Genomic DNA, 23,937 nt, shown 5'->3' with positions numbered 1-23,937 from the left:
ACACAGCGGGGCTGCACACCGCTAGGCACACCTGGGCACGGCTGGGCACACCTGGGCACGGCAGGGCACACCTGGGCACGGCAGGGCTGCACATCGCTGGGCCCCTGTCCCGCTGCCCGTGCCCCGGGCTCGCACAGCCCTTCCCGCCGTGGCACCGGCTCCGGGCTCCGGGCCTGCCCGGCCTCAGCCGCGGGCCGGGGGCGGCGGCCCGGGCGGTGCCTCGGCCCCGCCCCGCCGGAAGTGACGCGCCAATCACGGCCGCCCGCTCCCTCCGCCGCGAACAAAAGGGATTTTCACTCGAGGCCCCGCCCACCGCACTGCCTCATTGGCTGTGCCCGCCCCCGCCCCGCCTTCCCCGCGGAGGATTGGCTCGAGGCCGCGGCGGCGGCTACGCTGATTGGTGGACGGGCCGTCGGTCAGCGGGCGAGGCGGGGCGGCCGATGGGGAGCGGAGCGGCGGCGGCGGTGGCGGCGCGGGGCCGGGCAGGTCGGTGCGGCGGGGCGGGCGCGGCTCCCGCTCTCGGCTCGGTCCGGCCCGGCGCGCTCCGGCCCGTCCTGGCGCGGCGCTGCCCCTGCGGGGGGGCGGAGGCAGGTGCGGGGCGGCCCGGCCCGCGGGGGCTGAGAGGGGCGGCGGCGGGGCCGAGCCCCGCTGCGGGCGGGGGCGGCTGCGGTCGGGACTAGGGCGGCCGCAAGCGGCGGGAAGGGGGAGGCATCGGGGGGAACGGGAGATCGGGGGGCGGTGCCGGGGGCGCGGAGGCCGGGGGGCGTTTCCAGGATCTCGGCGTCGCTGCCCGGTCCGGCCGGGCCCGGCGGACCGAGGGGCGATGGAGCCGGTTGTTGTTTCCCGCAGTCGCCCCCCTTCCCCGCGGGCTCCGGTGCGGCGCTTCCCTTTGTTCGCCGCCGTTGTACCGGGCCGGTGCAGCGCGGAAGCCACCGAGCCCGGCCCCTGCCACCCTTTCGTTCCCCGGGCAGTGCCAGGTTCCCGGGCAGTGCCAGGTTCCCGGACGGTGCCGGTTCCCGGACGGTGCCGGTTCCCGGGCAGTGCCAGGTTCCCGGACGGTGCCGGTTCCCGGGCAGTGCCAGGTTCCCGGGCAGTGCCAGGTTCCCGGGCAGTGCCAGGTTCCCGGGCAGTGCCAGGTTCCCGGGCAGTGCCAGGTTCCCGGACGGTGCCGGTTCCCGGGCAGTGCCAGGTTCCCGGACGGTGCCGGTTCCCGGGCAGTGCCGGTTCCCAGGCAGTGCCGGTTCCCGGCCGGTGCCAGGTTCCCAGGCAGTGCCTGTCCCGGACGGTGCCAGGTTCCCGGGCAGTGCCTGTCCCGGTCGGTGCCGCTTCCCGGGCAGTGCCGGTCCCGGACGGTGCCTGTCCCGGACAGTGCCGGTTCCCGGACAGTGCCCGTCCCGGCCGGTGCCTGTCCAGGACGGTGCCCGTCCCGGACGGTGCCGGTTCCCGGGCAGTGCCTGTCCCGGGCAGTGCCGGTTCCCGGGCAGTGCCTGTCCCGGGCAGTGCCGGTTCCCGGGCAGTGCCTGTCCCGGCCGGTGCCTGTCCCGGACAGTGCCCGTCCCGGACGGTGCCGGTTCCCGGACGGTGCCGGTTCCCGGGCAGTGCCGGTTCCCGGGCAGTGCCTGTCCCGGACGGTGCCGGTCCCGGCCGGTGCAGCGCCGGCCGTGCCGCTGGCCGTGCCGCCGGCGGTGTCCCGGGCTGACCCGCGGCGCCCGCCCGTACCGGGGCCGGGGGCTGAAGGGCAGCAGCCAGCGATGGTTTCAGCTCTGCTGCACGGGGGCTTCAAGGACCCACACAAAATCCACGCTGAAATTTTGCTAATTCGCTTCCTTCCTTCAAAACCTAATGCGGCGAGGATGGTTTTTTTGTGGGTAATGCCCTTTTTCCTTTAGGGCTGAGATACAAAGGTGAAGGAAGTGGAAACACTTCTCATTTTAACCTAGCCCTCCACAGGAGCGATGCAATGCTGGGTAGCATTGTGGATACACGATTATTAGGTCTGTGTTAGCATTTTTTCATTACATGAACATATGTAATTACTGAAACGACTCAAACACCACCCGATACACGCAGAAGCAGTTCTGGGAACTTGTCTGTCAGGACTTCTCCAGCTGGTCATTTAGGTTCTCCCATTAATGTGACTACACGACTGCCCGTGCTGGCTTCTGGAAAATGCTAGTCCCTCTTTGGGAACACAGGAAAGAAAATTGAGCTGGTTCAGAATTGTCGGCATTGTGGCGTTGTTGTGTTGGTGTAGGTTTAGGAAATACTCTCTTTCAGGGGAAGAAGGAGCAGCAACCTTTGTTCTTCATGATGTTTTTTTAAAAAGTAAAAGAGTTCTGAGCCAAGGGCTCTCAGAGGATCCTGAAGCTGCCTCGCCATGCCTCGGGCTGTGCTTGGGTTCCTGCCCTGGGCTCCCCTTGGGTTCCAGCCCTGGGCTCCCCTTGGGTTCCTGCCCTGGGCTCCCCTTGGGTTCCTGCCCTGGGCTCCCCTTGGGTTCCTGCCCTGGGCTCCCCTTGGGTTCCAGCCCTGGGCTCCCCTTGGGTTCCTGCCCTGGGCTCCCCTTGGGTTCCTGCCCTGGGCTCCCCTTGGGTTCCTGCCCTGGGCTCCCCTTGGGTTCCTGCCCTGGGCTCCCCTTGGGTTCCAGCCCTGGGCTCCCCTTGGGTTCCAGCCCTGGGCTCCCCTTGGGTTCCAGCCCTGGGCTCCCCTTGGGTTCCAGCCCTGGGCTCCCCTTGGGTTCCAGCCCTGGGCTCCCCTTGGGTTCCAGCCCTGGGCTCCCCTTGGGTTCCAGCCCTGGGCTCCCCTTGGGTTCCAGCCCTGGGCTCCCCTTGGGTTCCAGCCCTGGGCTCCCCTTGGGTTCCAGCCCTGGGCTCCCCTTGGGTTCCAGCCCTGGGCTCCCCTTGGGTTCCAGCCCTGGGCTCCCCTTGGGTTCCAGCCCTGGGCTCCCCTTGGGTTCCTGCCCTGGGCTCCCCTTGGGTTCCTGCCCTGGGCTCCCCTTGGGTTCCAGCCCTGGGCTCCCCTTGGGTTCCAGCCCTGGTGGTCGGTGGGTGAGGTTCTCCTGCTCTGGCAGCAGCCTCGGGTGGGCTCTGCCCGTGTGTGAGAGCAGTGAGATGTAACCTGGCACGGGGGAGCTGCCAGGGCTGCCAGCCTATCTGAGTGCTCCTCAAGTGGCACATGCCAGAGATAACTCCCCCGCTCTCTTGGTGTAGGGACACTTGAACTGCTCTCCATGGTTATTTTCAGTGAAATACTGGGAAATAGCTTTCTTAGAAAGGTTTTGTCTCCTTGGAGGGTGGGTATGGCTCTGTCAAGGAGACTCCAGTGGTCCGTAGCTGAAAGGAAGCTCACCTTTAGGCCAGCAGAAAGTGATTATCTTTGTTTATGTTCTAAACTCTGGCTTATTGTCCAAAAATGGTGGTGTATCTCAGACTCGGGGAAAATATTTATGTAATCAGACGAAACAACAAGGTCTTTGTGGTTTGTGATCTGTGTGAGTGCTCTCAGTGTATTTCCCTGGATGTAAAGGGGTAACATGCCCTGGGAGTTACTGCTCCCAGCCTGCTCCCGCAGCAGTGTGAAGTAACTGATGCAAACAAAGCAGGTAGACATCTTCTCTTGCAGCAGCTTGCACACGAGGCAGCTGAGGCTGTGCCACTTACATACCTGTAATGTTACCTCTTGTTGTTGGATAATTGATTACTGTGCAAACTGGCTCCTGCTCTTTATTTCTCTAAGTATTTTTACCTGTGCATTTTAGGACAGGGCTTGTTTATGTTATTAAGCACATTAAAGACTACAGAGGTGTGGTAAGAATAGCATGGCTTATTCCTACAGCACTGGGAAGTACAAGTCACAATGGGAGCAGTTAGAATATAGAGTAGAAATTATTGCTGCCCTGACTAATAGCTTTAAAATACCAAACTGCAGCTGGTGGCTGCCCTTGCTATAAGACTGAGCTGTTTGGTAGCTCCTGGGGAGATGCAGCTGCACATTTCCACATCCTCTCTTTTTAAGGGAGAAGCATGGATGCAGTCATGTTGAAAGTCCTTGTTCAACCCTTACTGTCCTGGGGTAACAGAAATATATGAACACTTTGTTCTAAGATCTCCTTTTTCAGGTTTATAATGCCCCAATGCTGCCGTAACCTGGTGAGGGTCTGGCAATAAAAGGTATTTCCCACTGGTGTTGGTTCAGTCTTAGAACCTGGGAATTCAGTCTGAGCAAGGACTGAGATGGTTTTGAAATCAAGCTGTGCATCTCCTAAGCAGATGTTTGGATATTCCACATCTAAAGGCTGCCCAGGGAAACGCTGCAGCTTTGACAGGAGCACCAACACAAACATGGTAGATATCAAAGACTAGAACCAGGCTATGTCTTTTCTCACTCTGTGTGGCTACTTCTTGATGTTTTAGCATTTCTTTGCTGCTTCTGTTGCCCTCTCTTCCATTTTTCTGAGATGACCAAGTTGTAAATCACACCCCTTCCACGTGGTCTCAGCTAGCCAGGCTCCCCGTGGCAACAGAGCCCTCCAGCCGTGTCCAGAGGGAGGGAGATGGTCAGGCTCCCCCCTGGAGATCTCTGTCAGGGTCCATGGACTGACCAGAAGTGACCAGCACTGCCCAGGCCCACAGAAATGTGATTTTAGTCAGTACAGTGAGTTTCCTAATTTGTGCCTTGGTGTCAAGTTTTGATCAGCGTTTTTTGGCACGGTGACAAACATGAGCAGGTTTCCCAAATGTCCCACTCGTGGCTGTTCCTCTCGAATCTGTGGATGGCTCTGCAGCAGGGAACAGAAATGCAACGGGGCAGATCTGTGGTGTCCAGTTCAGCTGGGTTTGGAGCAGCCACTCGTGGTGCCTTGCTCTGGTGTTCCCTGGAGCAGCCCGTGCCGGGAGGGGAGCCAGCAGAGCCTGGAGGAAACGCTGCTGCTTTTTGGAATTTGGTGTGAAGCACCGTGAGAGGCAGCAGTGTGGGTGTGATGAGACACTTCCCTGCTCAGCAGAGGGGCACAGAGTAGATTTCTGATTTCTCTTGCTGTATGATGACTACAGAACTTTCTGTTCCCAGCCGCTGGAAAACTGCTCTGGCACAAACAAGACAGGACTTGCTTTTGTGTGTAACTCTCCAAGGCACAGTTATGCAAATCAGTTGTGAAGGAGCAGTGACTTCAGACAAACCAGACTTGTGCTGAATGTTTCAGCTGGACAGACTTCTCCAGTAGGGGCTAATTTAACCCTTTATCACTTGCCACTGCAGTTTGATATCCCTGAGCAGCTTCTTGATGCTGCAGCATTTTCTGCTTGACACGGAGTGTGGTGAAAGATGGACGTGACTTGGACTCAGAAAGAATGTTTGGTGGTTGTGCAAAGCACAAGACTCTATCAATGGGTATATTTTCATCAGAGACAAGGATTTAGTCTGAAATTATTTCCACTTTTAACAAAGTAATGTAACAAAAAGGCTTATTATGGGACAGTGTTAGGTGTATCAGGAAAGATGCAAGGGAATATGAAGCCTCTTTAAGGACAGTTCAGATGATGGATCTCTTATGTAGGCAGTAAGATTATATTTGATAAATGATGCTGATATTGAAAGAGTTTGAAGGAATAGTAATGAAGTGTGCATTTTCTGTGGATTGATTTTGTGAAGGGGTTTGGGCCTGCTCCATCAGTGTGCTAATGGCATTCCCAGGAAGCAGATCCCACCACTGCTGAGCTCCTGTGGGTGGCCCCCTTTGGCCTTCATTCATCACAGCTCCTCAGTGGTGTTTGCAGCTGTGGGAGGCAGATGTGTAATCAGTATGACTTTTAAATATCCGTGGTTTTCCCCTCTCCTGGCAACTTTGGCTGCTGCCTGGTGAATATTGTCCTGTCCTGCCAGCCCACACATTCTGCCATTGCCATCTGGGAGTGCATGTGTTCCTGTCCCCTGGGAGGAGGTGACAAATGCATCTTGTGCAACTGGCGTTGGAAGCTGGAGAGAAAATTGTCCCCCCTCATTTGCACTCCAGAAAATGGGAAGCTGAACTTAAATGGAGATTGTATGTTGGAGCTTGGAATGCTGATCTCAATGTCCAAAGAAATGCCTGCTAAACTAGGTTTCGTTATTTTTCAGGTTTTCAGGATGAATCTGGAAAAGCTCAGCAAACCAGAACTACTGACGCTGTTTAGCATTCTTGAGGGAGAATTAGAAGCAAGAGATCTTGTCATAGAGGCTTTGAAGGTAGGTTTTAAGTATCAGGATAAGAAACAAGCATGGCAACAGTACCACTGTGGGTTCTGCAGAGAGCAGGTATCCAAGGTGAACTCCATGACTGGTTCAGACTCCCAGTTAATATCAGCAGGATTACATAGTAAATGCTGTAGGTATTTTTTGTCTTGGAAGCTGGCTGCAAAAGCGTTTTGGTATTGAAATACAGTGTTACATGTGTGTTTTCATCCTTTCTGACAAGGAACCGTGTGTTTCTGCTGTGCAAAAGGTCCACCAGAACTCCTTTCCAGGTGTTTTTCTCCTTTAGCAAGGAGGGCTGCTTCGAGCAGAAGCTCTTGTCCCCAGGAGGGATCACAGATGAGTCTTTTAGTGACAACAACGTCACACTGAGTAAAAAGCATCCGTGGCTTTGTGTTGACTAAGCCCCCATAAGCTGGCACTGCTGAGAGCAGCAGCCCTGAGTGCTCAGCTATTTATTCTTGGCCTTTGCTGGCACGAGCATTAGTGTAACCTTGCAGTGAGGCAGATGCCAGCTAGAACTGCTCCCAGAAGCCAGTTTCCATCCGTGTCAGTGCAGCTGAGGTCCTGGTGCTGTGGGAGCAGGGGGCGAGGCAGGGCTGGTGCTGGAGCCTCCTCTTGCAGGGGCACACTGCAGCTCTGGTGGGAGCTTGCTGGCCTGGGTCAGGGAGAGTGGCTCTCTGCACTTCTGCTGTGTTGGTATTGAGCCTGGAAATTATTTTAGAAAATACATTGTCCACGTCTAGTTCTGCTGCTCTTTGAAGGATGCCTGGTTGGCACTCAGCCTCAGCAAAGTGAAAAAACCAGTGGTGTCAATGATGGGAGGGTCAGTTTTGGAAGGAATTAGTTGTGTCAGGGTTGAGTCTTGAAGGCTTTTCAAGCTGACCTGTCATTGCTCATCATGTATAAAACTTGCAGCTATTTCAGAAGAGGAATGGCAGCTCTCAGGCTGAGAGCTGCAGGGCCTTGCTTTTCCAGCAAAAGCTCCTCCAGCTTGGTTCCTAACATCTTTTAGGGGAGGCATACCCTTCTCCAGGACTGTTGGATGCTTATGTTTGTTGCTAATTGCTTTTGCATTTAGATAATCCTTTCCTTTTGGAGGAATATTGTTACCCTCTCAAAACTGTTGGACAGGTGGAAGGTTTGTTTTTTTTTTTTGATACACACTTGCAAATTTCTGCTCCATCCTGAGATCCATTTTTTCATTTTGTGTGGTCAGAATGTGTCACCAGAGCAAGCCTGCCTTCAGTATTTCAGTGTGAAATGTGTACAGACCGATGGGAAGAAATGTAGCAGCTTCATTCTAGAGGGTTTTTATGGCCTACCTTCCAGCAGAGTAAAGCAATTATCTTTCCTGTTGAAATTTAACCTGCAGTTCCCTCTTGTGTGAGGAGATTAATACAGTAAGAATACCCTTTGACATAATTTGTCAAGTACTCATAACTGAGAAGAAATTAAATGAAATTGTAACCTATGCTTGATAATTATGGAGTATAAAATACTGATCTCATCAAAGGTTAGGGCTGTTTTCCCCTTCCTCTGTCAGGGATGTGCTGTGGTGTTTCATCCCAGGATTGTGAGGACAAGCTGGGGCTGGTGGGAAGGGGCAATGAAAGCTTCAAATCCCAGCTGGCTCTTGCTGCCTCCTGAGAGTGATCTCGGGGAGGGCTGCCAGCCCTGGGGGCTGTGCCTGCAGCACGGGCAGATGCTGGAGGTCTCCCTGTGCTGCTCTTTGGCTCCAGAGCTGTCCCCAGTGGTGCTGCAGCCCGGGCTGGCCCTGCTGGCAGCAGCTCTGCTGCCCTTGCCATGCGTGCAAGGAGAACTCCTGAAACTGCTTCAGCTGCTGCCCGGGCAGGGGCTGAGCAGCAGAGCCCTTCCAGCTCTGCTCTGTCCATTTCCTTGGAGTATACAGCCAGAGGAACACTGGCCTCACACTGTTTTTCTCATTGTTTGCTGATAGTGGCTGTGGTAACAGCTGTACAGTGCCTCACTACCCACAGACTTTGTGTGTGACTAATTAAAGGAAACCTTGCTAATCTGTTACTCACGGTGTGATGCACAGAAGTGCTGCCCTGAATAAAAACAACTTCTAAGGCTGAGCTGAAGATTTGCACTCTTGAGAGCACTTAGTTTGACTTGTATAAATTGTGTAAATTGGGTTGCAATTTCCAGGAGAGGAGTGGGAGCCCGGGGCTGGGGGAGGCTGCTGTCCCCCACCCAGGAGTGTCTGGGCTGGTCTCTCAGCTCTCAGCTCCCCGAGTGCCACGGGCAGCGTGTCCTGCCTCAGCTGCATTTCTCTGGAGCAGGAGTGGCTCTATGTGAAATGTGGGTATGTGTTGGGAGCAGGTGGAGCTCAGTCCTCTGAACTTTCCTAGGGGATTGCACAGCCCTGAACCACAGCAGTGATTTCTCTCCAGAAGTTATGTTGAACATGGAGATGTCAGTGGCTGGAAATCAGAATTTTATCTGCCTGTTTGCTTCCCTCATAGTAACAAAAACACATTTCATGGGCTAATTTTACTTCTGCTTCAGATTTAAATGATTCTGAGCTCTGGTTGTTTGAGTCAAATCCTGTGGTGCATGATAGGAAAGGACAGGCACTTGCAGAGGAAGAGTACCTTAATTTGTAAACATGTCCTCTGATTGTAGTACAGTCTGCAATAATTGATATTCCTGCACGCTCAGAGACAACATTTTGCATCTGGCATTTAGCAGAGAGAACCCATGCGTGCAGATGACAAAGCTTAAAATAGTTTTCCTCTCCCTCATGGTATCAGGCACTTGTTGGCTGGCACTGGCCCCGTTTCTCTGTCAGAATCAAGCTGCTGAGCCAGGCCTTCCAGACACTACTTGTTGAACCCACTCCTTTTTTCTCCCTCTCCTTACCCCCTCTCCCCTGATCTTGGCCCTTTCTTCCTTGCTGTCTGACAAACTGACTCTATTCAAAATATTCTTTCCCAGTGCTTCAGTTTGCTTCCTCTGTTTTAAAACCTCTGGGGGAAAAAAAAAAAAAAACCAAAACAGCTTGTTTTTTTTTTTTTTTTTTGCCTGAAAGTAGCTTCCTGTCTACTACATAAATTTCAATGTTCTCCTTGGAACACATTTTAAGCGTGAGTTCTTATTGTGCTCCTTTTCCTGTAGTTATAATTGTGTTTATATCATCCAAAAAACCCAGATGCTGTCAGAGAGTTGCATAATCCTGAGAGTCAGACTCCCAGTCCTTTTTGCAGTGTAGGAAGGGTTGCACGAGCCACAGGTTTGCCTTCTGAAATAGCACACCCCGACTGGAAGCAATTCAATATTTAAATGGGTCCCTATCACTGTGTTAGAGCACTTTGTTCCCTCCCCCTGCTTTCCATACATTAGAGCTGAAGTTCTGTTTACTTTTAGAAAACAGGAAACAGCTTACTGCCTTATTCCTTTATGCTAATGAGGCCTCGGGCAGTTTACACTGGAACAGAAACTATTTTGTGTTAATGATTGGGAGCTGGCATTCATCTCTTTGCTTCTGACTGCAGTGATCCACTGTAAAGCAATATTAATGGAAAACTAGGTGTTGTTTGTTGGTGGATTTAGGAATTAGGTTTACAGTGCAGTTTCAAAAACTTAAGTCTGCCTCTAGTTTAAATAAAAAGAAAAGTTCAGCAATACAAAACCCTCCTGCTGTTAAATCCTTCACAGATGGGGCAAGTTGGGCTTATGCATCACTTGGAGAGCAGCTTCCAGGGAGCAGTGCTCCCGTGGGTGCTGTCTTGCTGGAATGCAGGCATTCCTTACAGCTTTCCTTCGAGCCTGGCGAGGTTTTTGTTTCCTTCTTGCTTGAAGCAGCAGGTCTGTCAGTATCTTTAGAAGCTGGCTCTCCTCCCCTTCAGAGTCCCAGTGGGTGCTGAGCAGGAGCAGAGGTGTGGGAGTGCATTCCCTGCTGCAGGGGCTCCTGCTCTGGGTTCCACTGGCTGGCTGTTGCTGTTCCCGGGGGCTGGGGTGCCCCCAGCCCGTCCTGAGCACGGGCAGCCCTGGAGCAGCACCCCAGGGTGCTGGGGCCAGGCACAGCCAGCCTGGCAGCACAGCTTCCAGCAAAGGGAGCTGCAGTTTTGGGCTGCTGGACATTGCCTGAGAAGGCTTCACTCTGTTTTTCAGAGCTGATAACAGGTCCTGCTCGGGCAGATGTGGGTGCCTCTCGTTTATCAGGTCTGCTCACTTGATATGATGATGGCAATTAAGGCAGATGCTGCATGTGAACAATTCCCTTGGTGGCTCTGTGCCTGGCATTGCTGCAGAGCTGGAGCTGGTGCAACGCTGCAAGTCCCACTCCAGCATTTTGACATTTATTTTTGGGCAAAGCAGGAGGTCCCCACCCCCATTTCCCTTCTCTCTCAGTGCTTGCTGTGACCTCAGCCTGTCTTTATTCCCAACTTCTGTCTCTGGGGAGAGAAGCTAATAAGGAAGTTGAAGGCAGTAAGGAGCTATTTAAAGCTTGTTCCACTCTCTGCTACATGAAGGAGGAACTTCTGTGCAAATTATCTCTGGAGAACTGCAAACTCAGTAGCTGGAGTTAATTGAGAGTGTGTTTGTTGTGTACCAAGGGTTAAAACCTGAACTCTGAAATTACAGGGAGGAGAAATGCTCTACTTGATGTCCAAAAAACACTTGAAATAGGTCCTGGAAATTCCCTGTTTGATGTTCCAGTAAAACAAGTTGTAAAGATTACTGAATAGAGAGAGAATATTCTGTCACATAAACAAGGTTTCAGTAGAAAGAAATATTTTATTTAAAAGAAAATACAGAAATAGGTTATGGGAGACGTCCCAAAACAGCCTAGAAATCCCAAGAGGAAGCAGTAGCTTTTTCCTAACAAAGCAAAGCCTTTGCTTTGCCTGCCTGCACAGGAAACATCTTTTCAGTCGGGTCAGATGTTGCTTCTGCCCCATAAAATCAGAATTATCTCTTCCCAGACAGACTAGCAGTGGTCCATTACCCAAACTGGAGCTCAAAGCCAGCCACTTTCACGTGCAACCCCCTCTGCTTATGCCTAATTTTTCCAGTTTCCTGGAAGTTTATTTTTAAGAGTAGTTCACATGTATAGTTCCTTCTTTTTTTTAAAAGCACCCCAAGCTTATGTGTTATCATCTTTTCCTGTTGGGAGAGGTCAGTTTAATAGTCTTGAAAATTGCTGAATAATCCATTTAGTTGTTTCTGGAATGTGTGTGTTTTGTTGGGAACTTCACAGTTCTGCATGTCTGATGACAGAGGTGGAGGTGCTAAATCAGAAGATGTAATTGCACAGAATTGCATCTTCTTCCAAGGCACCTTTGCTGATGTTGGAGGTGTGGATGTCATCTCTGGTGCTCAGATGAAATCTTCCACTCCTTAACTAACACTGCATTTTGTAACTTATTTCCTTTTCATTTAACCTGGATTTTCTGTGGGTTTGTGTTTTCTGTGCTGGGATCTGAGATCTAGGTTGATTTTTTTCACTTTGGGCTCACTAATAGAGTGTTCCTCTACCATCAAGTTCCTTCTGTTCTCGAATTGAAGAGCTGTTTAAGGTGGAATCCAGTTCAGGCAGGACACAGTCAGAAGGGTTGAGGTGTTGATGTGACCTGCAGTGACAGAGCTGAGCTGCAGAGCTCAGGGAGGAGTGTGCTGTGGCAGAGGTCGTTCTCTGTGACCTTGCCACACCTGTACAAAATAACTCTGGAGATTGTGGTGCTGTCAGTGCATTTTCCACAGGCTGCCTCAGTGGCCCAGGTGGCCCAGGGGCTGCTCTGCAGGACCTGTGGCCCAGGGCTGTCCCAGGCTGGAAAATCCCTGCTGGCATTTCCAAGGGGCCCCAACGCCAGAGCACTGCCTTTGTTTTTGCAAACGTGGTGTGCTCGGTGGAGGATGACCTGGTTAAGACTTTCTCCAGTCTAGACAACTTTAATTAAATGTTTATGCTCTGCTGGCTACTGAAGAAGAATAGCTGGACTTGGGAAAGCTCTTAATGTTATGATAGTCTCATCTGTTTGTCATGCTAGTTCAGGAAAATACTTAATTGCTCAGAGTAGCAAGGAAGAACTTCTTGTTCTTTCCCAAACAGGAAATAAACCACCCCACTGCATTCAGAGTGGGTGGTTTATTCAGGGTTCAGAGCCCAGTGCTGTGAGGAGCAGAGGGAAACATGGCTTTTGTTACACCTTCAGTTCTGCAGAAATCATCTTAAGCTCAGGTTTTGGAGCTCTTCCTTGGTAGCAGCTGCCCAGCAGTAAAGGCAAGGTTTGTGTGCACAGCTGAAGCCCTGGTGCCCTTCTGAAGGGTCCCTGCCATGTTTTGGTGGAATGGCCAGCCCTGGGATGGGTTGGGATTAAACTCATCTGTCAAAGCAGTAAGGCCAGCTGGATGGAGATCCCAGTTCACATTTACAGACTTTTTAATGCTTGAGTCACTTAGAAATTCCCTCCACACTTATATGGAGCTTTCACTGAGTCATTTTTATAAACACTCCAGAAAAACAGAAGATTCCCTGTTCCTAAAAAAACCCCAAACCTGTAGTTTTTCCTGTGATTCATTAAACCAGGGCTGCCCCATTATCCAGGGCTGCTCTCCTGCTTCCAGGGCTGATCTTTTCCTTCCTCTCCTCTTTGTTATTGTGTGAAGTTAGAACAATATCTGAAGCTCTGATCAAAGGTACCCACAGTTCCTGACGGATATTGCTGATAGAGAGGGAGGGGTGTCTGTAAGCCTGAGCTGTTCCTCTGTGTTTGTTTACTGCAGGGTTAAAATCCAGCTCCAAACTGGACTCACAGGGTGAATGTCTCCAGTTTGGTCATGGAGAAGATATTTTGGGTTGGGTTTTTTATGCCTCTTCTCAGGGTAATGCAAACACTTTCCCTTTTCAGAGCAACAATCAATTTTTTTAGTTTATTTCTTGTTAATCACATGGCTGCATTTCAGAATGCAGGTGGGACCAGCAAATCTCACCAGCTCTTTGGGTGAAGCCAAGTTTAATTATTTAACTCTCACTGTTCCAGTGTAGCTGTGCCAGCTGCTGTGTGGGGATGTTCCACAGTTCTGAGACTCCTGCTCTTGTGTGCTCGAGGGAAGCATTTGTGGTTTTGATACTGGGACATGGCAAAAGAGCCTTCCCAAGAAGCACTGGCTTCTGAGCTGTCCTTTCATTTGAGTCAGGCCCAGTGTCTCCTGTCTAAATGCTGTCCCTGTGCAGTCCCACCTGAAGTGGGTTTCTGACGTTTGCCCTTGCTGTTCAGGAGAGGGTTTGTGGGCAGTGCCCAGCGAGGCTGGCACGGGCTGGCTCTGCCCCCAGAGCAGGCAGCTTTGTCCCGCTGAGTGCCATTCCCAGCAGCAGCAGAGCTGGCCTTGTGTGGGACTCGGTGTGGGAGAGAGCTGCTGAGCTTGGGCAATGGGAGATGGGCTGGTTGTGCTCTCCTGCTGGGAGCAGAAGGGTGAAGCACACCTGAGCAGGTGCAGACAGCGTTTGTTTGGAGCAGTTGCTCAAGGGAGAAGCCTGTGTGCTGTGGCAGGAAAAGGGCATTTAGGGTCAGAACCCTTGAGGAGGTCACACATGCCAGAGTCTGTTCTAAATTAAACACACTTTGATAAAATGGGCTCACTGCTGCATTTCAGTGCAGAGCAGGAGAGTAACCTATTCCCTGTAGAAAAGAGAAGGTGTGAACTGTCGTGGTACCCAGTCCTTAGAGAGGAATCCAGAGGAGCCAAGCTGCAGTCTCCTACTCAGGTGTGATTTGTGGCAGGTGCCTGAGCTCTGCTGGGCGTGGGGTGGTGCTGGCAGTGACACACAGGGGATGGAACAGGGTCACAGGCTTTCACAAATGCTCAGCATTCAGCCCAGAACCATTTCACTGGATCAGTGATTAGATTTCTTTGAGCCAGGACACCTCTGAAGGCTCTTTTGAATCTATATCTGGTTTTCTGTGTCTTTTGTTGCATAAATATTTCTTCTCATGGTGGTGAACACAGAGATAATACTTTCATATTGTTTTTAGAGCTTTACAGTCATTGTTGAATAGCATGAACCTATGGGTGTCCTTACAAAGAGATTTCCAGATGGAATGGCTGATTCATGGAATGGTTGGGGTTGGAAGAGACCTCTGAGCTCATTGAGTCCAGCCATTAAGCACTGTAAATGTGGAGCCTAGGATGTGTGAGTTGTCTTGATTCCTACAAGCACCAAAGGAAACCTCATCATTCCTGTCCTGAGGAACTGAGCTCTGTTTAGTCTGGATGAGAACATTAAAGATTTTATTAACAATTCACAGATTGATGGCTCTTGCGAGAATGAAACTCTGTAATTGCTCAACATGAAATGCTTTGGTGGTGACACAGTCCAGGAGAGCACACAACTGCTTCTTTCACTGATGCCACAAGAAATGATTGCATCTTTTGTTGAGCAAGAGCTGGTACTTACCTTCTTTCCTTTCACAGCTGTGGAATGTAAGCCATGGCCCTGGCAGGTAGCTGTGGTATGAGGATGTTTGTAGACTGAATGTATTGTGGAGGTGCTGTGTTTTTAAGCAAGATTTGTCTTTATTGCCTTTATTTCCAGCAGATAACAGGATATGAATCAGACTGTGTTAAATTCTCTTTAAATGGAAAACTGGGGAAAAGGACTATTAACTACAAAGCCCTGTTTCTTTGGCTACTTTGAGTGTATTAAAATGCAAATTTGTTTTTGTGTTGCAGGCCCAGCACAGGGACACGTTCATTGAGGAACGCTATGGGAAATACAACATCAGTGATCCTCTGATGGCTCTGCAGAGAGATTTTGAGACCCTGAAAGAGGGCAATCATGGTGAAAAGCAGCCAGTATGCTCCAATCCTTTATCTGTTTTGAAAGTGGTGATGAAACACTGCAAGAATATGCAGGAAAGAATGCTGTCCCAACTAGCTGCTGCAGAAAGCAGACACAGAAAGGTAGGTCTTGCCTCAGTTGAGATGGGCAGAAGTTGTAGCTGCATTTTAACAACCAGTTAACTTCAGCAAAAACACTTCAGTTCCCCAAGGCTTGGTAACTGAAAGGACTTTGCACCTTTGTTTAAACTTCTCACTCCAGAGGATGCAGCTGCTCAGCTAATTAGGTATAATTCCAGAATTTGAAATACACACAAGATGTTTTTGTTAGGACACACCAGAAAGGATCCAGCTTACAGCTGGGAGGTGTGATGCTTCCCAAAATGCTAGAAAGGGTTTCTGGAAGATGGAATTCTCAGCAGAGCTATTGCTGTTCTGCCTGGGGCTTGTTCCCCATGGTTGTTGAAGAGCTGCTGCCAGGGGAAGGCACCTCCTTGTGCTTCCCTAAGGAAGTGTGGAGTGACCAAAGGGGGTTTTTTGCCACTTGGCCTCTCTAATGAAGCACCTGTTATTCTTCAGACATGCCTTTAATGTATACTGACACCAATAAAGTGCTTGCTCATGTGTCAGACCATACAAAAATTGATGTCAGAAGTAAGAACAAGGCTGGGCTTCACTTTTCAGCCAAATATCCAACTAAGGCATACAGTAAAATCAGATATTTTTTCACCTTTTCCTCTTCCTGTCTACTTCAACTATACAGGGATGTATACTTGATAATATTTAAGCATTATTTGGAAGCTTAAATTTCAGGAAGACTGGGGAGCTGCTAAATTCGTGGTGAACATGTGTTGGGAGAGCTTAGTTTTGGTGGTGAGATAAGCAGAGCCTCTTGGGAAGTTTGTATTCTGGCTTTTTTGTTAATAGCATTTCAATTATTCATGTAATTCAGTGTTAAAGCTGAAGGAGCTCCTTCACTGGGCCCTTATGGGAAGCAGTTTCACTTCAAGAGCTCATCTTGTTCTTAAGTGGAGGAACAAATTAATGTTCTTTAAAATAAACTTTCCACTGGAGTCCTCAAACCCCTGTAAGGCCCTGGGAGCAGCCTGTGTGGGAATTGCTGCTGGAGCCACAGCAGGGACTGTCCTGCTGGTAGAGCCCTGTGCCTCCTCATGCAGCATCTCTGCTCCTGCTGGGCCTGCCAGGAAATTCTGACTTGCAAGGGACAGGAGGCACAAACTGAAACACAGGAATTTCCAGCTGAATATGAGGAAAAACTGACTTACTTTGAGGGTGACAGAACACTGGAACAGCTGTGGAGGGGTTGTGGATTCTCCTTCCCTGCCAGTACTCAGAACCCTCCTGGACTGGTGTGTGCAGCCCTCTCCAGGGCAAGGCCTCTGTGATCTCCAGAGATCCCCTGCAGCCCCAGCCCTTCTGGAATGAGGGCAGCATTCCTAACAGGGCCTCCCAAGGATGTTGCACAGTCTGGGGGAAAAGCGGCAGTTTAGAGATTTAATAGTAAAATAGATCCAGTCTGGGGTTTCCCTCACATCTTTCCCAAACTGACTCAGTTTGACCAGACAATAACATACACTGGACTTGTCCAAAAGCTGCTTTTCTGTGACTTGAGTTGAGCTTGGGTGTCTGGAGCTGCCCTGGTGGCTCTCCCGTGTCACTGGAGCTGCCCTGGTGGCTGTCCTGTGTCACTGGAGCTGCCCTGGTGGCTCTCCCATGTCACTGGAGCTGCCCTGGTGGCTCTCCTGTGTCACTGGAGCTGCCCTGGTGGCTCTCCCATGTCACTCTGGAGCTGCCCTGGTGGCTCTCCTGTGTCACTCTGGAGCTGCCCTGGTGGCTGTCCTGTGGAGCTGCCCTGGTGGCTGTCCCTTGTCCCTCTGGAGCTGCCCTGGTGGCTCTCCTGTGTCACTCTGGAGCTGCCCTGGTGGCTGTCCTGTGGAGCTGCCCTGGTGGCTGTCCCTTGTCCCTCTGGAGCTGCCCTGGTGGCTCTCCTGTGTCACTCTGGAGCTGCCCTGGTGGCTCTCCTGTGGAGCTGCCCTGGTGGCTCTCCTGTGTCACTGGAGCTGCCCTGGTGGCTGTCCCTTGTCCCTCTGGAGCTGCCCTGGTGGCTCTCCCATGGAGCTGCCCTGGTGGCTCTCCTGTGTCACTCTAGAGCTGCCCTGGTGGCTCTCCCATGGAGCTGCCCTGGTGGCTCTCCTGTGTCACTCTAGAGCTGCCCTGGTGGCTCTCCCGTGTCCCTCTGGAGCTCCCGTGTCCCTCTGGAGCTGCCCTGGTGGCTGTCCCGTGTCCCTCTGGAGCTGCCCTGGTGGCTGTCCCGTGTCCCTCTGGAGCTCCCGTGTCCCTCTGGAGCTGGGCACAGGCCCTGCTCTCTGCCTGCCTGCCTGCCTGGAGGCCCTGGCCCCTGATGGCTGCTGTGTTTGGCAGGTGATCCTGGACCTGGAGGAGGAGAGGCAGCGGCACGCCCAGGACACGGCCGAGGGGGACGATGTCACCTACATGCTGGAGAAGGAGCGGGAGCGGCTCACCCAGCAGGTGAGGGCAGCTGGGCAGGGCTGGGCTGGGAGAGCAGCAGGAGCCTCCCTCTGCTGCCAGGCTGAGGGCAGCTGGGCAGGGCTGGGCTGGGAGAGCAGCAGGAGCCTCCCTCTGCTGCCAGGCTGAGGGCAGCTGGGCAGGGCTGGGCTGGGAGAGCAGCAGGAGCCTCCCTCTGCAGGGCACTCCTCGCTTTTAGCATCCAGGTGTGAAGAGCAGCCTTGCTCAATTGCTCGGCGTGTTTTGGTAGCTGAGCTGTGCTCAAAGCTGTTACTGGGCAATCAGATGCTTTGAAATCTTACTTCAGCCTGAAATCCGAGGGCTTTGGAAGAACAGGATTGCATTTACATTGATAGCTCACTGCAGCACTCAAAATTCAAAATAAGTCATGGAAGATCTCCTGGGGGTGTTGTTCAGAGATGCTAATAAATATTTAAGCCACTGTTTTCTGTTACCCAAGCCTGTAGCCTTTGTTAAGCATACATAACACATCAGCATTTTAAAGCCCAAATGCCTTTAAAAGGCAAACTGACAAAGTGGTAAATGAGGTGGAAGGAAGCTCTGCTTGTTCTGTCAGTGCATGGCAGACTGGGTGTGTGTCTCAGTAAAGGCCACTCGAATTTCACACTGGATGAAACTACTAGTAAGTAATAATTATTACTGTGTGCAAGCTGAGTTGTGCCAGATGATTTTGCTGATTTCTGGTGCAATAACCTCTTTCTTAGCTGTTGTCATTTTTTACTGTGTAATTTCTCCAAGATACACAGTAAACCTGTTCCCTTTTGGGGTGTTGCCCTTCATTTACTTTCAGGAGGTTTTATGGTACCCTTAAAATCTCTTTTGTTCTTAACTTCCAGGTGGAGTTTGAGAAGTCCCAAGTGAAAAAGTTTGAGAAAGAGCAGAAGAAGCTGTCGAGCCAGTTGGAGGAGGAAAGGGCACGCCACAAGCAGCTGTCTTCCATGCTTGTTGTGGAGTGCAAGAAGGCCACTGCCAAAGCAGCTGAAGAGGGCCAGAAGACAGCAGAACTGAGCTTGAAATTGGAAAAGGAGAAGAGTAAGGTGAGTAAACTGGAAGAGGAGCTGGCAGCCAAGAGGAAGCGGGGTTTGCAGATGGAAGCACAAGTAGAAAAGCAGCTCTCAGAGTTTGACATTGAAAGAGAGCAGCTGAAAGCTAAGCTGAACAGAGAAGAAAACCGTACAAAAGCCCTCAAAGAAGAGGTGGAATGTCTGAAGAAAGCCCTGAAAGAGCTGGAGGCTTCTTGCCAGGAGCACAGTCCCTCCAAGGCCGTGCATCCCAGCCCCTCGGTGACGTCCAGGGGGGTCACAACTGACAGTCCCCCAGTGAAGTCTGTGTCCTGCCAGACCGAGAGTCTGCAGGCAGAGCGAGCAGCCCCTGCCAGCGCCAGCAGAGCTGTTCACTCCATGTTTGCCAGCCCCTCTGCTCCTCTTCATTCCTATGCAAAATCCAACGGGCACTGTGACACCGACGGGCACACGGCTGGGGAGGCAAGTGCTGCAGAGAGCCAAGCTCACAGGGAGAAATCTGCTGCGGCCTCAGAAAGTGCAGTGGAGAATGGAAGTTCTCCTGTCAGAACAGAGTCGCCGGTGCATCAGCTCCCCTCTGCTGGGGTGTCCCTGTCTCCCAGCAGCACAGCTGCCTCCTCTCTGACCCCTTCTCCCTGCTCCTCACCAGTGCTCACCAAGCGCTTGGTGGGGGCCTCTGCCAGCAGCCCTGGCTACCAGTCCTCCTACCAGGTGGGCATCAACCAGCGTTTCCATGCAGCCAGGCACAAGTTCCAGTCCCAGGCAGAGCAGGAGCACCAGCCAGGGGGCCTGCAGAGCCCCCCCTCCCGGGACCTGTCTCCCACCCTGGCAGACAACTCTGCTGCCAAGCAGCTGGCCCGCAACACGGTCACCCAGGTGCTGTCCAGGTTCACCAGCCAGCAGGGCCCCATCAAGCCTGTGTCCCCCAACAGCTCCCCTTTTGGCACGGACTATCGCAGCCTGGCCAGTGCTGGCAGCCCCAAGGGCGAGGCTGGGCACTGCCCAAGCCCTGCCAAGGTTTCCAGCCCACTCAGCCCCTTGTCTCCTGGAATCAAGTCACCAACCATTCCTAGGGCAGAAAGAGGGAACCCTCCACCCATTCCTCCGAAGAAACCCGGCCTGGCTCAGTCACCTGCTGCTCCTGCTCCCCTCAGCAAAGCCTCCTCCCTGGGTGCCCCCATGGACGTGGCCAGTAGCTGCTCCAACAGCACTGTCGTGTCAAATGGCAAAGACCTGGAGATCCTCCTGCCAAGCAGCAGCTAGTCTCCAGAAAACGGGAATGTGACATTCCACAGCTTAGCTTACCCTGGAGCTAAGATGCCGTTTTTCCACTCCATGTTATTTATTTCCATAGTAGCAGATTCTGTCTGTATAAAGCATTTAGTATTTTTTTTTCTTTTTAATAGGTAGGAAAATATTTTTGTTTATGAAGAAACCTTAACTACAGCTATACAGTAGCCTCCAAATCTCTCATGGCCGCAGTCAAATCATTAGAGATAACAACCATAACCATGTGGTGGGACCTGTCAGCCTCTAATGGGACTGAAATGCTACTTTTAAATTATGCAGAAATAATTTTTGCAGACTTTTTATTCCAGATGAACATTTTATAAAAGTGCCTGAACTAAGCCTGCAATATGAATGTGATTCTCGGGAACAGGTGAGGAGGGGAACATCTAGCTGCAGAACAAACTCTTCTGAGTCCTGAATGTTGAAACCAACACTGGTTTTCCTTTTAATTCTTTCCATTTGCTAAGGTAAGCTAGCAAATGTGCTACAGATTCTGCCAGGTGACCACCAGAGTGGTGCAGCCAGCCAGGCTATGTCCTTCAGGACATAGCTCCCAGCTCTTTGAGGAAGCACACACGAGTTTCTTGGGAAAAAATTTAGTTGTGATATCATCCAGATTACTTCTCTGTCCATATAGTTCTTTCTGCTTTCCTACCAAGATGCCTGTGTGCTTTACGTGGCTCAGCTCTGGTTTCTGGTGTGTCACCTGGAATTTTCAAGCTCTTCAAGCATTCTACTGTTGTGTGTAGAACTTCTGAGAAAAGGATCTTTCTGTTACTTGACAAAGATCTCACTATTACTTGAAAAAGTAACTCATCCATCCAATACAGGTTTTTTGCAACACCTGTAAAATGGGATCTTTGAGTTTGAACAAAAGCAATAATTTTGTTCCTCATCTGTGTCAGTAAGGTCTGACTGACCTGGATTTTACCCACTAGCTGTGGCTAGCTTTCCTTAGCTGCAAATATGGAACCAAATCATTGCTGCTGTGGAATTGAATATGTGGATATGTGTGTGTCACACACATATGTACTAAACACACAGTGTATTAGGGAAGTATTTATCTCTTCTTGGTCTTCTGCCTCATATGAAGAAAACATGGCAATTCACTGAGATTTTAAAAAATTCCTCAGTGAGGAATTGCCTAAATGTGAGGCAGATCATGTCTGTGGAGAAGTATTTGGACCCAGGAGAAACAGCTGGCTCCTGTGCAGAAATGTTTGCTGCAAGAAAACCAAGAGGCCCAGCATGGTGGTTTTCTGAGTCATTGTGCAGAGGAGTCCAGGACAAGCAGCACAGATCAGGGGCACGGGCTGAGAGCACGACCCCGAGGTCACGATCTCGGGTGCTGGATGTGAGCTGATCTAAATTTAGAACCTGGACTTGCTGCTTGGTGCAGCGTGGAGCCCTGCCCTCAGCAGCAGGGAGGTGTTTGCACAGCCCCCAGTGCAGGGACACGTTCTCCTTGGCCTCTTGGGACTGTTCCCTTCCTCTGTGCCCCGAGGGGAGAGAGGTTCCTCGGGCTGAGCCTCGCTCTGCAGGACTGGGGGCTCTGGGGTGCCTGCTCTTGGACTCGCCCCACACAGCCAGGGCAGGCTTTAGAGGCTTGCACAGAGCTCTTGGAAGCCTTTCAGGCAGTGGTATTATGGGCTGTTGTTCCTAATCCAGTGGAACAGCCTGTGCATTAACAGCAGGGACGCAGAGGCAGCCAGAGCTGAATGGGCAGTGGCTCCTTTGGAAGCACATTTAATACTTTCTTAACCAAGTGTCCACAGCAGATTTTTTTGCTCTTGCTGAGAGTAAAAGTAAAAATAGATGGGCAGATGGATTTTGGCCCATGTATCCCTTCTGATTGATTGAAAAGTGAGGCTTTTGTATACACTGCTTTAATGAGTTTCTTTACTTTTTCATTAATCTGACTGGTATTATCCCCCTTCTTTACTGATAGCTCTAGAGAAGAGAGATGCTATGATGAAGTCTAATAGGAAATGCACTGAGTACTGTTTCTTCTAAAATATAATATGGGAAGGGGTATGCAAAAGAATGTATTTTTGCTAGTAGACTAACTTCTGAAAGAAACTAAGCACAAGGAATTAAAATGGATCCAACTAATTCAGTAAGACATTTAGAGTTAGTATTTAACTGTTGATGTAGATTCTGTGTGAAAGCAACTAAATATTTCTTCTCTAACTCACATGTGTCCTAAGCAGACATTGTTGCAGAGTTTGTCACTGGCTAATGGAGTATAATGAAGTGCAAAACATATAACACTAGTATTAATTCATTAACACTTGTAAATTTGTAAAGCCAAATGTACCAAGCTGAAGTCTTTAATCATTTTTATAGCTGATGGCATTAAACATGTTAAACATTCATATTATCAATAAAGGATTTTATTTTTAAGATGTGCAAATTGCTTAAGGAAATGTTTGCAGTTGGGGCTGCCCAGCAGGAAACAATCCTGCTGGTGGTCACTGGGCATCTGTGCCCACCTGGAACCTGAAGCTTTAACGGAAGCTCTGAAATGTCAGAAGAAGGAGAATTCCTTGTGAGTACAGTGGGTCCTGAGCAGTCTTGGCTGCTGCAGCCAGAGCACATTGCTCCTCCATCTCCACACACCTGGGTGCTGGAAGTCAGGAGGTGTCCTGGGGCAGCTGCAGGTGGCACAGCACACTCTGGATGCTCCAGATAGCTCTGGCTTTTGGGTACTTTTAAGTAAAAACCGTTTTCCTAGAGTACCTCTTTGCCACAGTGTCAGGATTCTGAATGGATGACACTTTGTATTAAGGAACGCGTTGGGGTTTGGGGAAGGGGATGCCCCAGTCCCCTGCCGATGTTCAAACAGGATGCCCCTCATGGAAACTCCCTCTGCAGCCAAGGAGCAGCTCAGTTATGTCTCAGGACACAGCTGGGAGCAGAGCCTGGCGGCAGGAAAAGCTGCTTTGCCTGGGATGCAGCAGGTCCATGCACAGAACGGTCACCTGTCTGTCCCGGGGAGTGGGGCTGCTCCAGGTGCCTCCCTGCCCTTCCGCAGGCAGAGCCCGCAGCTCCCGAGCCTCCCCGGGGTACCTCAGCAGTGACCTGATTTTCCTCTCTTTGCCTGTTTACCTGCTCACTTGGACAGGTTTTGCAGCAGCGCGGGAAGGAGCTCTTGGTTCATCTCTGCAGGCTGGATGACATCCCGAGGTCGTGCCAGTGCCGGCCCCAGCCCAAAGCCACCAAACTGGTGCTGCTCCCTGCCCGGAGCGCCGGGGGTGAGGAGCCCTGCCCGGACAGGAACGGGAGCTGCTGTGGCTCAGCCACCGCCCCGATGGCTTTTTATAGCAGCGCTCTCGGGTCCTTGCCCACGCGGGGAATGCGACAAACCCTCGGGTGCACACCACCGGGCACGGGCATTGTCCCGGCCCGGTTCAGTGCTGATCCTCCTCCTGCTGCCCGCTCACAGCCGGCTCCTTGGGCACCAGGCATTCCTTCAGCCCTAAAAAGCGTCCATGCCAGTCCGGCTTCCCGTGTGCGGGGCCAGGAGGGGCCCCGGCGTTTGTGGGGGTACGGAGAGGGGCCCCAGGGTCTCTGCAGGGCCAGGAGGGAGCCCAGGGATCTGTGGCTGGGAAGCGTTGTCCCGAGCCACCCCCGATGCCCCCCCTGCCTCCAGCGCTCCCGGGCCGGGCAGGAGAGCTCAGGGCAGCCTGGGAGGAGGACGAAGAGCCCAGGGCCGGGCAGGGAGCCCAGGGCCGGGCAGGGATGCTCGGGGCCGGGCAGGGAGCCCAGGGCCGGGCAGGGATGCTCAGGGCCGGGCAGGGATGCTCAGGACAGGCACGGACGCCCATTGCAGCCCGGGAAGGGCTCGACCCGTGCCCGGTGCGCGGCGCAGCGGGGCCGCTGGAGGGCGACCGGCGCCCGGGAACGGGAAGGGGAACGAGAAGGGGAATGGGCCGGGGCCGCTCCCCGCCCGCCGCCCCTGCCCGGACCCGGCCCGGGCCGCTCCGTGCGAGACCGCTCTGGGCAGCGGCAGCACCGCAGCCGG

The 23,937-nt window shown here is 51.9% G+C and overlaps 1 protein-coding gene across 2 annotated transcripts; it reads left to right on the top strand.

Moving 5' to 3' along the window:
- The first annotated feature begins 423 nt into the window (after window positions 1–423).
- On the top strand, window positions 424–22,326 carry CTTNBP2NL (CTTNBP2 N-terminal like). 2 transcript variants are annotated; one of them, XM_059867460.1, is made up of 5 exons: window positions 424–486; window positions 6,112–6,219; window positions 14,926–15,156; window positions 17,476–17,583; window positions 18,438–22,326. In XM_059867460.1, exons 2-5 carry the CDS (start codon window positions 6,121–6,123, stop codon window positions 19,884–19,886), a joined length of 1,887 nt encoding a protein of 628 aa, XP_059723443.1. In that variant the 5' UTR covers window positions 424–486; window positions 6,112–6,120; the 3' UTR covers window positions 19,887–22,326. The 2 variants fall into 2 exon arrangements, with proteins under 2 accessions (XP_059723443.1, XP_059723442.1); XM_059867459.1 differs by having other exon boundaries at window positions 464–591.
- The last annotated feature ends 1,611 nt before the right edge of the window (window positions 22,327–23,937 follow it).

The sequence above is a fragment of the Haemorhous mexicanus genome, chromosome 25 (assembly GCF_027477595.1).
Source record: "Haemorhous mexicanus isolate bHaeMex1 chromosome 25, bHaeMex1.pri, whole genome shotgun sequence".
NCBI lineage: Eukaryota > Metazoa > Chordata > Aves > Passeriformes > Fringillidae > Haemorhous > Haemorhous mexicanus.
The sequence above is the reverse complement of the archived record's forward strand: the minus strand, read 5'-3'. Positions and strand labels throughout refer to the sequence as shown.